Raw genomic sequence first — 16290 nt, forward strand, 5'->3', positions numbered from 1 at the left:
AGGGGTCTGTCAGTGCAGGTGGCTCAGGTCTGCGGTTCAGACTGCAGCCCTCCCCGACGCGAGGAACACAGGAGCTTCCTGAGATAAACGGCCAGCCTTTGACTTTGGTTTGAGTCGCTGCGCACTATGCCATGTACCTCTGTGAGATACTGGGCTGCAGGCAGAGAGATGGAGAGCTGGGTTAAAAAAATATATACTGCGATATGCTTCAATCATATTGTTGTAATATTGATACGTTGTTTTGAAGTTGTGCAGCCATTTTCCACTTAAATTAAAAACCATTATAGTCACAAATTTATTAAAATATTTAATTTCTGTGTTGGACTGAATTTATTCCATGAAATATTGTTGGTAGCAATTATAATTTCAAAAAGGTCAATATGTTGATTAAAATCATATGGTGATGGATGAGCTGGATTGTAACCAGCCAAAGGATGCTTGGCGTAACCATAGTTTCCACCTTACTTGGATACTCATTTCCATGAACTAATAAATGATTGGTATTCTCCCCGTTAAGCCACGCAGGCCTCGCGGTGATCTCATTTCCTGTCTCCTCTCACCGCCACAAACAAGCCGCAGTCGCGGGGCTCGATTGTTCTGCTTCCACGAGCATTGTGCCGGAGACATTGTTGTTTTCCCACTTTTTCCACACAAGGACAAATCCCAGCAACTGCGCAAGAGACAGCCGCACTCTGGGGCGTCTTCAGTGCCGGCAAGAGGTTCATTCCATGCATCCCACTTTCACAGTTTCCTCTCATAAATGCACATACATGGATACGTATACACAAACACTTAACACAATGTAACCCGCCTGTGGAGAAGCGATAAGGGGGGCCAAACAAAGGGCCCTTAATGTCATTGTAAGCCCTCGTCGTGTGTGTGTGTGTGTGTGTGTGTGTGTGTGTGTGTGTGTGTGTGTGTGTGTGTGTGTGTGTGTGTGTGTGTGTGTGTGTGTGTGTGTGTGTGTGTGTGTGTGTGTGTGTGTGTGTGTGTGTGTGTGTGTGTGCTTTGAGAAAGGGGAGATAAAAAGGAAAAGAGATGGGGTGAGAGGAGCAGTCAGGAAGAAGTCCTTGTGGACCCGTTCCCAGCGTCTCTAATCGAATGTGATAAATGAGGAGGGAGGGGGGACGGAGAGATGCTGAGTGTGCACAATAAATAAGTTAATGCATTCATCACCAGATGGGTGATGGCAAGGGTGCAGCGTAAATAGAACAAATAAGTACATGGTGCGCACATATGAAAATCTGAAAGAGCATAAACATCAGCGGGACCAAACTGTTTAAAAAAGTTAATTTATGCGCATTTGTAGGAGCACGACCCCAACCTCCACTTTTCATCCGTTTGTTTACTTTTCTTCGCTATTGTTTGGGCACGTTTAAACTGATATATTTGGATGAATGGGCGGCGTCCGCCAGGCAGGGTGTTGCCGGCGGCCGTGCCGAGCGGAGTTCCTGGCACACTCGAGCCTCCGCGCACCCTCTCACCCCAACCGCGATAACTCCGCCGCTTTGTTTTGGCATTCCAGCAGAGTGTGTTAAAATGGAAGTTGCCCTTTTGGAGCAGCTTATCGACCTCCACGGTTTAAAAAAAAAAAAAAAAAAAAAAAAAAAAGGTCAGACCTCCACTGCGGAAGAGTGGCTCAGGGCGGGGAAGGCCTTGCACTACAATTTCTACTTAATTCCAAGCCGGGGATTGAATTAACTGGATTTTTATGGTGTATTTACTGCAGAGTTTCAGTAAGAGAAGTTTAGTGGTATCAGGGTTGTAGCACGACTGTAATGACAGGCTTGAAAACTCAGACCTGTTTATAGAGGGTTGCCTCAGAGCTTCTTCAGTGTGTGCACATGTGCGTGCATGACACAGCGCCTTACTTTTCTTTTACCTCAGCCAGCGCCACGGTGCCCAACACACCATGTGCTCGCGTTATATTACCCACCCTGCCCGCGACCAGTCCCACCAACCCCCTCCCCTCCCCGTGGATACGTTTTGTTTTTGGGTCTGAGCCCCGAGTAGAATAACTCTCATGACACCCGGAGAATTTACTTCTAACCTCTGATGCGGAACAAGTAGAGTTTGTTTGATGTGCTTAAAATGGTATTACTACTGAAAATATCAGCTTTCTCTGGTCGCCTCTGTTTTTCTTCTTGTCATTGGTCAAGAGTTCAACCAGGGCCCCTGCTTACTGTACTTTCCATACGCTGCTGGAGGTTGAGAAAGGCGTGTGGAAATTGTATTTTACCCTGCTGAGGATTTCCTCCAAGTCTTGAGTTCTTATATTGAGTCCTAACCCTCTGGTTCACATCAGAAGATTTATAGAACATTTTTTTTTCCACTTAAAGAAAGTGTTTTACATTTAGTACACTGTATTAAATACACAGTAATAATTTATTGGTGTGTTTAATGTATTCACCATACACTGTGTAAGTCTTTAGAGATAAGACTACGATAGATTTTGTAGCAGCCGCCCAGCTGGCCGCAGCTACATCAGCAGTTGGCTGATTGTATTGAACGCCTCATGTGTACCTTCATAGATATTTCTATCGTGTGTGCGTGTGCGCGCGTGTGTCTGTGTGTGCGCGCTAGGGCGTGGAGTTGAACCTTTTTTGTGTGTGTGTGTGTTTGTGTGTGCGTGTGTGTGTGTGTGTGTGTGTGTGTGCTCGCAAATCGTGCCCTGCCAGGAGGTTTCGGTTTCTACCGGCACCAGAAAGCCTCTTGAAGCCTACACAAGTACATACAGCACATTCTTGCACAGTAATGAGCAGGGGAAATGACTGTCTAGCTTACATATGAGATGTCTCAACGTTTAGGAAAATACACTTTTATTCAACATAAAAGTATAATCACAAAACACAATTATTGACATTAATTGAACAGAAATATGACATCGACAACCACCCATGTACAGTCAAATCACAGAACACAAAACAATCCGAAAGGTCTTGTCTCTTACCCATGCATCTTCCCTCTCCCATCACCATCCTCCCCTCCACCCTCATGTCCTTTTTTTTTTTTTTTTTTTTCCCAGAATTAAGTCGCTTCACCAGACTGTATTATTAAACGGTGTTAATTTACTTAAATGTAATGACATTTTCAAATAGAACTCATCTTCATGAATGACGTTTCTTAAAGGGAACCCTATCCAAATAATGTAACGTTAGTGTAACGCCCTCGTGTATAGCAAGGCCTCCTCCACCTCCAGGAAGAAGAATCGCTGCGTGTGGAAGACCTGTCTTTGGGAATACTTTCAACGAAACCTATCAAGATGGATCTTCCAGATGTTGTTTATTTCACACGCGTTTCCTTGCGCGTTCCTGTGAAATGATTGCCTTTGCCCTAACGTCTCTGCACGACACTCACGCGGAGCTGCGGGACTTTTTACCCTTCGGAGAACAGTAATCCTGACTCCGTGATCAGCACGGCTCGCTTCGTTGTTGACATCCGCCCCCGTGGTGGCTGTTATAATAGTGGCGCTGACATTATCAGATCAGCGCAAAGTTCCTCGTTTATGTGCTCCACTCGCAGGTGTGTGAATGGACCTGGATGTGAAGCGTCCGTCGAAAAAGAGCGGCCCGGGCTTTTCACTTCTCCCTCTCCCAGTCTCCGTATTTGTTTGCATAGTTTAGGGAGAAAACACCAGCGCGAGTCACGTCATATTTGTAATCTTTCCATAATTGGACTCGGCTTCTCTGGCGGCCTATTGGACTTTTGCGGGAGCGTTGGCATGTTTGCAGAATGCAAACAGATGTGTCCGCATTTAAGAATCTAAAGCACAATTGTCACTGTTGGTTGTATCGTCTATGAACCAGAACAGTTGTGGCTGTAATTGTCGAGGGAGGCCGCGCTCTAGCACGCCATTAAGCCTCTGAATTTTTCAGATTTCCAGATATTTTTTATTATTTTTTTTTTTTTGTGTGTGAAAGTACAAATTTCCCTCCCCCCCATCATGCTCTCTGCCAGCTGCCGCTATTTGAACAGGGCTGGTTTGTTTACCTTGCAAATCACCCTGTTCCCTCCCTCTCTCCTACTCTCCTCCTTTCCTTTTGTTTTTATTTTGGCTGAGAATTGTGTGGGATTATTTAAACACATTTTCCCTTTATCCCAGTGGAAGCCAGTTTCAATTGGAGAGGATTACGCCGGTAAATGCTTTTCCTTTTGGTACAAAGCTGCAAAGCCACTCACCAGTGAAAGGGGACCTTGATAAGAAAATTGTGTCAAGCAGAATATCTCACCACATGACTTGCCACCCTCCGAAACCCAACACCTTTGCTCATCACCCGCGCACACACATACACACACCTTCTCCAAAATCTGAAGTTTCATTTCTGACTTGTCTGGCGGGGGGGCGGGGGGGGTCTATACCCAGTAGGCTTAGCACAGCCGGAGTCTGTTATAAGAACTTGTCCTATCGGGGGGCGGGATTACTTCCTCTGTCGATTCTTCTGTTGAAAATGGAAAGAAAGGGTTTATAATAACTGTCCACATGTCGTAGATTGGTTTGGGGGGGGGGGGGTGTGTGTGTGTGTGTGTGTGTGTGTGTGTGTGTGTGTGTGTGTGTGTGTGTGTGTGGTCGTGGCAGCCAAAAGGCGATATCCAGTAATGCTGATGTCATCATGCTCTTCTGGGTTATCTGGAAAAAATATTTATATCTTCCCCTCTTCAGCTGTTTTTTTTTTTTCTTTTTTGTTAGATCATTAAGCCAATTCAAGACAGAAAGCCCAGATTTAAATGTATACACTCTGACTTGTTATCATTCTCAAAAGCAAATATTGACTGCTCGGTCAAGCCTCTGTGCACTGCGGTCATGTCTGTGATTTGGGCCTTGATGTGGCTTGCTGCTTGCGCTCTTTGGAAACACAAATGTATTAAAGGTACATGCTGTTCACATGATCTATTACACAATAGCCCTGTCTCACCCTCCCCTTCTGTCTCTCTATCTGTCCTCCAGTATAACTTTGTCGGGAGGATCCTGGGGCCCCGAGGACTCACAGCCAAGCAGCTAGAAGCAGAGACTGGATGCAAAATCATGGTGCGAGGCAAGAGCTCCATGAGGGACAAGAAGAAGGTAAGCTGCCAAAGATGGCTCCCAAGACCAAAGGGTTACCACCGGGTAAATAGCCCATGTGCCGTGTTGCCTATCTAAAATGATCACCTTCTGTCACCTAAATACTGTAACTAGTTGTGCAAAAGGCCTCTCTACGTGTTCCATCACAAACTTGTCGGTTAACCCACATACATAAGACACACATGAACTCATACTATTGGCCTTATAGAAATATGAGATTCACATTCACAGATGCACACACCCACGCGCTTGGAGGGAGTTTACGCCTGGTGACTGTGGATATCTGATAGGGTCAGCTTTGGGAGGGGGGCGGTGTAGAAGAAGTGTGAAAGATAAGAGGTGAGCAAATAGCAAGTCCCAGAAATAAGACTGTGAATGTCAACTGTCAACATACACATTTGTCAGTAGTTCAGTAGTTGAAATACATTAATGGATACAGGAGCTATTGTTGCTGTGTCTGCACCCCCTTAATGGGAGCTGCACATAATGATTAAGCATTATCATTGTGTTACTCACCTCGGAACATGCCTTAATTGGCTGGAAAGCCTCCTGTCCACAATAATGCGCGCACGCACACACACACACACACACACACACACACACACACACACACACACACACACACACAGTCCTGTTATCACTTACAGGCTGAATTATTGTTGGATGCATCAAGCTCCTCAGTGGAGGCGATCCAAGATGCTCCAGTAAACTGCTCCAGCAACAGCCTTTTTAAATTCTTTCTTTAAAGCTCTGTTATTTATTGCAAAATTTCTGCTGATCTCCCTCGGACTGCATGTGATCATAGAACTGGACGACAGTGCTCACTATGTCTTGCATCTGTTTTCATTTAGTTTGTTTATTTTTTCAAAATTAGCTCGAGATTTGAATTGAAACAAAATAACATCGCAAGGCGTCACTCTCTCCCAGCTCATTTCGGAGTTCCTCTCAGTTCATCACATTCATTTATGATTGCCTTTATAATCTCTCACAATCGGTAAGCGTAATGACCTACACCTGCTTGTTCATCTGTGCTGTTTCGGGACCCTCCAAGGCCCTGGGCAATTACAGCGCAAAGAATAGCCCACACACCGCAACGCATTAATACAAGATTTTTGATCTGCGGGGCTGTTTCTGTAATAAATAATTTTGTAGTGGGATGGTGTAAAGAACAAGCTCAATACCACATTTCCCTAACTAGTGGAAGAGGTCTTACTATGTATACCTGGATGTTAAATGAACCCAAGGGAGCCTGGTTTTGAGTGTTTGTGTTTCACATAAATATGTGCACATATATGTTCTAACCGTCCTCTACGCAAACCATAATACATGGTTTCATGGTTCCACATATTTCTTCTTGTCTGGCTTGTTGTCTCTTTACTTTGCTTACTTCGATTCCATGGGATCAACAGAGATCAGGAGGAAACGCGCAGTTTGTTCTTCATTTGAGCATGCTGGTTGTTCAAGGGCCAAATTGTTTTTATAATTGTAACAGCCAAAGAAAAAATAAGAATCGAGCCCGAACATGGCCATTGTCTTCTTGAATTTGTGGCGCTCCATTGACTTCCCTGATAATGGAGCAGGGTAGAATAGGATAGCCCACGCGTACGTCCTTACAACTATTGCCTAGCGCTCCACAAACAGGGTGAGTGGCAGCCTCGGGTCCTTCCATCCTTTCATTTAGTATTCTGTGGCCCACAGCAGCAGCAGCTTAGCCCGTGTGTTTATTCAGGATCCATTAGCGGTAGCGTTTTTATACTCAATAATTCAGCCCACTGCTTCCCTCTCAGATGGCATAGTCTGACTAGGAGCTGGTGGTGGGGGGTAGATGGATACGGGGAGAGAGAGTGCATTATAAAGGACGAGTGAGAGAAGGGGAAAAAAAATAACAGATCATGGAGCTGGTGAGCAGGAAGGAAGCCGGAGAAGGCACAGATACTGTATTGTTATGCTGTCATTGGTCCTATTTATATTTTTTAAGGTAGGTGTTCAAAGGTCTGACATGCTTGATTCGCAGCGCTTAAAAATGCGGCTGCGATACCGAGGCGGCGATCCCTTCTTGCGTGTGGCGGTCATGTTTGTGCACAGGTGCATTGATGTGGAGGCGTAATGGGAGTCGAGTCTGATCAATAAAGGACTGATCAGAGTTGCCTGTGAGATTTTGGGCACATCTTCACACTCTGATTTCAACAGAGGGCTCTGTTCTTTGAGGCAGCACGTGTGCTCATGCGCAGACAAACACGCAGGCCTCTGATCTCCTCTTGACGGCTTCCTCATTCCGAGGGTCCGGTCAAGTTTGTTGATGTTTCTCACAGAGTCTTTTGATGCCGCCCAGAGGGATTACTCTGGCACGCAAAGTCCTTTCTGATGGCTGTTTTCCTAATAGTGGGAGGAGAAGGGGGCTCCCCTTTGGGCCTAATTTCTTTCTAAGTTTCATCCAACGTGGCAGCTTTTGTCTCCCTGGTGTTGTGCTCGGTCCGTTATGTTAAATACAAAACAACAGCAGGAATACTGCCAATTAAATTCCGCAGGTAGCTCGTATCGACCCCCCCCACCAGAAAAAGGGGAGTTCCTCCCTTTTGATGGAGCAATTCCCTAATTGTACTTTGGTGAGTGCATAATGTGATCTCACATTCAGTAGCATAGTCTGAGCCATTACGAGCCTCACAAAGTGTCCTGCCAGACTTGCACTTGGAGAGAATGTTTTTTTTTTTTTGGGGGGGGGGTTTTGGTTGTCCCTCCATATAAAGGGTAAAGTAGTGATATCAGCACAGTCTGCGGCATAACAGATTAGGCCTCAAGCTTGGACCTGCAGCCCCTGCCAGAAAGCAAGTCACCTGCATTCCACTGCTTCAGAAATAATGTGGCACCGGCAATCGATAGACTGAACTTGATTGACCTGTTGGCACTGCAGCAAGCTTGCTTGTTTTGTTGTCTGGAGTTTTAGCTGACTTTTTGATTTTGTTTTATTTATTTCTTTCTTTCACCTATGGGGTTGCTCAATGTCCTGCCCCGTGCAACGCACAGCTTGTTTATGTTTCGTTAATGAGAATGATATGCAGTACTACTTTCCACTACTGTTGCAGAAGGCTTTTAAAAAGAGAGGCCAGTGGCTTAAGACTAGGGATGCACTGATTTATCGGCTGTGCATTGGCATGGGCCGATATTCCCCTTATTGACTGCAATCGGCCTATCAGCAAATAAGATAACGTTCACCGATGTCAGTGGCCGATGTTTATCCAGTGTTTCCGCACAGACTTTACTTTACTATACACCAAGCTGTATTTGGCGACCTATTTTAGCGTATTTTATTTTTTTTATCCGTCCAAGAGAAAGTCGACACCCGCAAACAATTTGAGAAGACGCGGACGCGGCTCTCTGCATTGATCCAAGAAGGAAGTGATGCTGCGTTTATGGGAACTAGGAAAACATTGGCTATCAACCAAATTGTAATTGTAACATCTTGGTATCGGCTTGGTAAAATTTCGCAATCTGTGCACCCCTACTTGGAATACATGTAGTTTATCACAGGGTTATGTCACAGGTACTTTTTTTTGGGTGTACCCTCCGTCAAGGTTCCAAGCGCGCTGAGGCAATAGCAAAAGGTGACGTGAAAACACTGCACTGGACAACGACTGATTGGACAGAGAGAATCGTCACTAGAATAAGCACTGCGTCGTCATTGCGTGATGCGGCACCTCCTGCAAGCCTTCCCCAAACTCTCCTGTTTTCTTCAGCAGCCTTTTGTCTTGCTGCCTCCAGCCTCTTCTGAAAGAAAAATGTGTCTCCTTGCTGTGACAAACAGCCACAAACCAAGAATCGAGAACACCATGCCTTCGATATTCCCCATTGATCATGTGGGTCGCGTTGAAGATGACATCACGGCAGTTTCATATGGCGTCGCTATGACAACCAGCTACATTGAGCGGGTACTATCTGCAGTGGCAAACAAAGCACCCGGTATCAGAGTTGAGCCGGTAGCAACCGTACCATGTAAAGAAAACGCGCCATCAAAGTATCACGCCGACACTATTTGTCTTGCAAAATCAAGAGTACTCCAATTGTTTCAAACCGTTGTGATATAGTTATTCGATACGTCGAGTATTTCCATCTGTGATACTCAGTCCTTGCATTCATCTGCATGTATCTTCATCTGTAAAGGCCTGGTCTTCCCGTAGGCAGAGAGAACATATATCCAAGTATTGGGTCTCATCTCGGAATGTCTACACAGACTAGACATTTCCAATATCCATCTTTTAATGAGCCTGATGTGGGTGTTGGAAAGGTTGGCCGTGGAGATGGAGTCATACGTAAATGACATCTTCTTGGCAGAGGCCTTCTATGTAGAAGGGGTGAAGAGGCTGGGAGTTTGGGTCGTCGCCACGGGCCAGCCACCCGACTCCACTGTATCTCTTTCTAAACCTATTCTCGGATTTATAGATGTCGTTTGGAGATGTCGCCCCCGTGTTATTTATTCATCTTACATATTTCACCAGATCGTATCGCTCTCTGGTATGGTCACTGCTCCGGCCATCTGATGTTGGCCGACATTTGACGTGCTCTTCAAAGGCCTTCCCAGCATTCCTTTCATTGCTAGTCTCACTTCACCACCCCTCCATGCCCTCCCCACCCCTCCCCTCCACCCTCCCTCCGCTTTGTCACGCTGTCACTTTCTCTCGGAGGGCACACAGTGACCTTGTTCACGGGCAGTCATGCTGGCGAGATTGGTGTGTGTCTGTGTGTGCATGTCCTCATGGGTGTGTGCGTACAGTTCCTTTTCTGCTGCCAGTTTGCCTTGACTACAGCCCTAACCAAATCACAATCTGCCAGCATTGACCCTGCTGTGTCCATATACATACAGCATTTCTCTTTCTCTAACATACTGTCACCCTTTTTTTATTTTATTTTTTTTATTTGAGTTAAGTAGAAAAATGTATTTTTTTTGCTCTCAGCAGATGAAGTAGCGGATCTGTCTTATGTCGAAAATGTATATCTATCTTAAATTGATCTTCCTGCCTCCCCTTTAAACTTTTCATTGAGCTTTTGCATGTGTAACTATTGTATGATTATAATCAGCATGGACTTGGCCCATTTTCCTCTAAATCATGGGTCTCAAACCGCTGGCCAGGATGTCTCCCCATAGGGGGGCCAGAGTGGACATCAAGGGAAAACTAACTGGAAAACAAATGTACTTTTTTTTTTTTTTTTTTTTTTTTCTTTTTGTGAAAATTCATGAAATTCAATACGCAATTAAACAAATCAATTACAATTCAATTAAAAATGTAATCAAAATAGATTATAAATATATACATCTTTGTCATATTCTATTTTATTCTTTTTTTATAATCTGACAACATAATACAGTAAAAATGCATGGATTTATTAAACATTGTTCCTTTAAAAATTAATGTATTTGTGGCCCAGGTTTAACAATACATCATCATGTATGTGGCCGCATTCAATTGTCACACGCGCCAGTTGTGGCCCTTGGGCCTGTAGTTTGAGCCCCCTGCTCTAAATACTTTGACAGGCCAAAAAAAAAAGCTGGGCCAAAATTGGCCTACGGGCCACATTTTGGACAGGCTTGATATAGAAAATGCTGAGTCACCTTCCAGTTGCTACGTCCCCTAATAGGCCATAAGCAAACGCCTTCGTGAAATAATGGCCTGGCTGCTGAAACTACCCCCTCTACCCCCCCATGTGGAAAAGGGAAAACGAGAGAGGAATATTGAACTTTGTGTGAATATGTGTCTCGAGGAAGACTGTTACAAAGAGCAGTGCCATGGCAACCGCTCTCTGGCAGAGTAAAAGGTAGGTGGGTAGAAATACACTTCAGCACTACACTGTAAACATGGGAATTATATTTCACTGATCAAATTCTGTCCAATACAGAAATTTTAATGTTACAATTAGGCTAAGGTGGTGTTTAATTTCAATGGAAAATGGTGGCAAAACTTCCAATTAAAGTATTCATATTATAATGTTCAAGTTGATTCAAGAATTGAAGCAGAGGGGAGTACGTTGTTTGTTTTTTTTTTTAACACAGCATTAGTATGAAGGTGTTTTTGCTAAATGTGCTAGGTGTGTGTGTGGTGAGGTTCTGAGACAAAACATTAAATTCTCAGCTCTTTCCATTTATCTTAAGAAGATAAGATAAGTGGAAGTGGAAGCTCTGCCGCTCGGCGGGGCGGAGGCTCTGCGGCGGGGCGGGGCCTCGGGGCTCTGCGGTGGGGCGGTGCCTCGGGGCTCTGCCGCGGGGCGGGGCCTCGGGGCCTCAGGCCTGCAACTAATTTACGTCCGCAGTGCAGCCCCAATTTGTAGTCTGTGTGTTGTCCCATATATCATCCTTCTCCTCCTGTTTACGGTGTGTTTGTGCAATCTACCCACGAGGGAGGGGGCGGGGCTTCTTTATTTAGTGACGAATGTGATTGGTTAGAGGTTAAAGGTCAGCTTTAGACCGTCCATATTGATTGGCAAAAGGGACAAGAACACCACAGTGAAATGGGGCTTTTCATATTTGGTCACGCAAAAGTGCTCTAACGGGTTACTTTTTAATGGCATTAGTCTTACGTACTGTGACAAGTTACTTTTAAAAGTAACGTCACCCAACACCGTTCACGAGTGCCAGCTGCATGCACAGCAGTTTCAAGTCAACGTGTGGAGTTGTTTGGATGGGCGAAGAGGCATGTTTTGAACAGGCACCCCCCTCTAGTATTTAGAACGTGTTCGTTGAACATCTGCGTTTTTGATGTGGCGACTCTGGAGACGCTGAGGTTAGCTGCCCCTTTTTTTATTCCACACATTAAACCCACACCTCGACTCCACCTCCAGGGTGGACGGTTAGGTTTCCAACCGCCGGCTTTCCTAGTTGCACAGCGGCACGCAATATAACCTTTTACGGCTCTCCTTGACACCGTCAAAACGGGGAAGAATAGTTTTGCTAAATGGAGAAGGGCAGTTATAAAAAAAAAAAAAAGGAAATAAAATAAAAATGGGGCCAAAACGCAAAAGTTACTGTGATTGCCACTATACATCCTACTTTACCTTCTCACAAAGGAGCCAAATCAGAGCGGGCTTTTTACCAACGCTTCTGAGAGAGGGAAGGGGGGGGGGGGGCAGAACGTCCAGGTGCCATTTTCCACAGCCGCCCTCCTCAATTCAGATGTCTGTGACGGCTCCGTATTTAACTCCTTTGAAAGGCTGTCGGGCAGTGATGGCTGTGCTTTGAATACAGTACATTTTGCCAAAAAAGCTTGCGCCACAATTTCTCACACCCTGAGTGCTTTGCCTCTCTCCTTTCAATGAAGCAAATGATTCCCTTGGAAAACTGTTGCTACCTGGCTGCTGCGTTTGCACAAAACCAGAAGACAGGGGCGCGCGCGCGCAAGCACATACACACACACACACACACACACACACACACACACACACACACACTCAACATAGAGATCCACGCTTTAGCGGCATAGACGTACTCTCAAAGTATTCCTGTTAGTCATGTTGGTGTGTCTCAAAGGCCCCGCTTTCCTCCCTCTCATCTCTCCATCCATCCATCTACGCCTTGTGATGTTAATTGCTTGAGGGCTAGCTGTCGTCTCTGTCTCTGTGAAGAGGGGTATCTATTAAAGCAGGGTGTCCTTTCAAAGTTAAAGTTAAATAGCTGACTAAAGGACCCTGCCTGTCATCCTGCCTCTCTTCCTGGAGCACAGTGGTGTGTATGTGTGTGTGTGTGTGTGTGTGTATTCTTCAGTCTGTCTGATAGACCACGTTACTGTGCTGGTGTTCCAACACACCCACACTGTCAGTTTCAGTCACCGTATCTTTCTGTCTTTTTTCTTTATTTCTCTCCTCTCTCTCTTTCCCCCGCACTCCAGGAGGAACAGAACAGAGGCAAGCCTAACTGGGAGCACCTAAACGAAGACCTGCATGTCCTGATCACAGTGGAAGACACGCAGACCCGAGCGGAGATCAAGATGAGGAGAGCGGTGGAGGAGGTCAAGAAGCTCCTGGTGCCCGCTGTGAGTCTGCGTTCATTTCAATACACACATTGTTTCCCGGGCTCAAAATAAGGCTGAGGTGGTAACTTTGCGAGACAGTGGCTGCCGCCGTGAACTCGATGTGTCGTCTCCATACATTTATATTTAGAATGTAAGTTCAGGTCTTCAAGCGACCACTACAATGTATTGAGACGTATATAAAAAAAACTAATGAAGTGTGTGACAAACATTAAAAATTGGAACATTATAAATATTTATCGAAGAATTTGTAAACAACAGAAATAGCATAAAGTGCCACAATTACAACGCTACAAAGTGCCTTTAAAACAGAAAATAAATATTTGTGCTTGTGACCACATTAAATTTACTTTTCTAATCACCTCACATGCCACACCCAGTGACTGAGCTTTTGACCTGTAAAACAAACAACACAAGGCCCCTGAAGTCTTATCTCCTTCTGATGTGGCCCATCCACCCTGCAGCAGACATCCAGGTGGACGTTCTTCAGCCTGTTCCTCAGGGGTGTCTTCACCTCTCGAAATATTGCAGCATTACATTTCATCTATTTATCATCATTGTGTGCTTTACAAGCGGGAGACTTTATTTATTTTAATTATAATTCTCTATTATGTTCAGAGACAGGACATTATATTTCCTTGTTCACATTTACCAGTTTGAGGGTGGTGAAGAACTGAACTGGGGCAGTTAAAGCAATGGCTGCAGACAGGCTGGGGGCCACAAACGGGTCACGCACCTCTGGAGCCACCAGCCATAGAAGGCGCCCCCCCCCCGGAACTTTATACCCCTTTCACACTGTGCCAAAAACCCTGCAACACCCAGCATTTGTCACCAGGGGGAAAGGGAAAAACCTGGGTTTCAGCCCCGGGTCAAATGACCCTGGGCTGGACTCGGGTTTTTATCGCTGATCGGTGCTGATGTAAACATGACACCCGGATCGACACACTAATTTTGGCCCCTTAACCGGCGCGATGCAACGCACGTTGACGTTCTGTACATTGACTCATAAATAGACAGGAATATCCGTGTATCATTCCATCATTTCATATCCCAACGCTGAACGTAACACACCAGGGGAAAAAACCGGCGCGTCTCCTGGCAACGGGAAAGGTGTCAATCTCTTGTTCGTAGTGGGTTTTAAACCTGCTAATTTTGCTGTGAAAACAGTATTGGACTGCAACGTTCAAATATGGTTAAGATCCAATGCTGTAATCATGTTGTAATCATCTCTTGCACCACCTCACCCAGCGCCTCATCCACCTGCTCAGACCTGACTGGCTGGCTCGTACCAACAGTTATTTACCACACCTGAAAAATACTTATAAACATAGCTATTTGAATGAAATAGGAAGATAAAAAATATCTGATACACACAAAAACAAACAAACTAGAATACACTTATATTTTTTAAAGTGGAAAAATATATGATCTGGTTTGTGTTCACCTCGCTATTTCCTCATATCAGGCTCTTTTAATAACGAAATCCATGATCTTGCCTTTTGTCTTGTCCATGATCTGTAAATGGACAAGAACAATCACCTATTTTAACAATCTTTTCGTGGCTAATTAATGAGATTTATTTTTTTTGTAGTGACGGTTAAATACATTTATTTATTTTTTATTTTTTTGGCTTGACAGGGAACGTTATTTTATCACCTTTGTAATGATGTTCAAATCATTAATGATTTGATGTCCGATTTTGATGAGGATTTGAAAAAATTAATTGGAGATTCACGCAATACATTTTTTCCTGTTGTCGTAACTCTTTATAACTGATTTATTGCGCCATCTCTCAAAAAACCCTGAATTGTTTTTTTATTTTTTTTATTTTCATTTATTATTTTTTTCCCACCTACAGTTACTGTCGTCGAGGGGGGAATTAATTGCGTGAATCTCCTGTCAATTGTTTTTACCCGACCTATGTCCCATAAGGGGCTCCGTGAAACTGAATTAGACAAATGTGAAAACAATTAACCAATCTTCAGCCCAAAAGTTTGTCTCTCACTGACTTGATGAGTTGTGGCTCGGCTCGCCCGCTTATGCCGTCTTGTCGCGTGTTCCTCTCTGGCTCTGAAGGGCGGTGCTACCGTCTTCTTCATCTTCCACGGACATTGTGCGTTTGTTAATAACGTAGCGATAATCCAGTGGCACCTGCTGGCGGCATGACCAAAGAGCAGCAATAAACAGCACGGTAATTCTTTACCGTTTCTACCTTGTTTTTCTTGCACAATTTCTCTTAGAAGGCTGAGGCGGACTTTTCAATGCAGAGAAAAACCTGCGTACACAGATACCTGAACACACACTCGTACCGTACGCAGCCGTTGGCTGTTTTGTGTAAACGACGCTCCAGATTCACAAAGTGCGTTACTTATAACAGTGAAAGACACGGGTTCTCGTGTTCTAAAGTTTCTGCAGCAGATTTCAGCCCCCGATTAATCGGCCTTCACAACGTCCACTCCAGAGAAGAACATTTCTATTGGACTGTAGAATTGGAGTCGCCAACTGTTGCACAGATGGCGACTCCGCGTGCGTGCGTACTGTTGGTATCCTGTTTATCCCCCGTGCGGACCAGAGGACAGGCTGGTAACACGTCCAGCGCAGTGGGGAAAAAAATGGTTAGCCGCGCCTCCTGCCCTCCTCTGTGCACTTCCTGACTCTCCTTGTGCCACCGGAGATGGCTGCCGGTATTTTTTGTCCCCGCTGCCTGCGGTGAACAGCTGTGGGCCCAGATCTGCCATCCGGTGGCGAGGCGGAGGTGTCGGTGCTTTCTATCTGCCCAGGAAGTCTTTGAGGGACATGAATTCCTTCCACTTTTGGAACTCTGATTGTCTGGTGGCGTGTGGAGGGCGTGGGTGGGCGGAGACGCCGGCTGGCAGTAATGCCCTTTTCATGCTAAACGAAATTGGATTAAGCTACGGGCACAGGGTGCCGGGATCTCCGCTTGGATATTCACTGTTCTAATGAAGGGCATCTTCTCCACGTTTGGCAGCATGAAATCGTCTTTATTAAATCGCTCAGGAAACAAAATGGAGTCACGCTTTTTATTCCCTACCAAGGAACAGGCATGACTTGTAAATGAAGCAGGCCCAGCGGCGGAAGCTAAGCACAGCTGGAGATGAAATCCATGATGCACATCTAAAAATAAACAAACCTTCGGCTTAGCCGTTCATTTCTTCATTTTAGATAATTCATCATTGGGCGAAAGATTCAAACATC

The 16290-nt window shown here is 45.1% G+C and overlaps 1 protein-coding gene across 7 annotated transcripts in view; it reads left to right on the forward strand.

Moving 5' to 3' along the window:
* Positions 1-16290, forward strand: part of qkia (QKI, KH domain containing, RNA binding a) — an 86725-nt gene that overhangs the window by 38712 nt on the left and 31723 nt on the right. For all 7 annotated transcript variants that reach the window (XM_080012376.1, XM_080012379.1, XM_080012377.1 and 4 more), the window contains exons 3-4: positions 4946-5062; positions 12934-13077. In XM_080012376.1, the coding sequence (XP_079868502.1) occupies positions 4946-5062; positions 12934-13077 (261 nt within the window). The remainder of the gene's footprint in view (positions 1-4945; positions 5063-12933; positions 13078-16290) is intronic.

Source organism: Zeus faber, assembly GCF_960531495.2.
Source record: "Zeus faber genome assembly, chromosome: 13".
Lineage (NCBI taxonomy): Eukaryota > Metazoa > Chordata > Actinopteri > Zeiformes > Zeidae > Zeus > Zeus faber.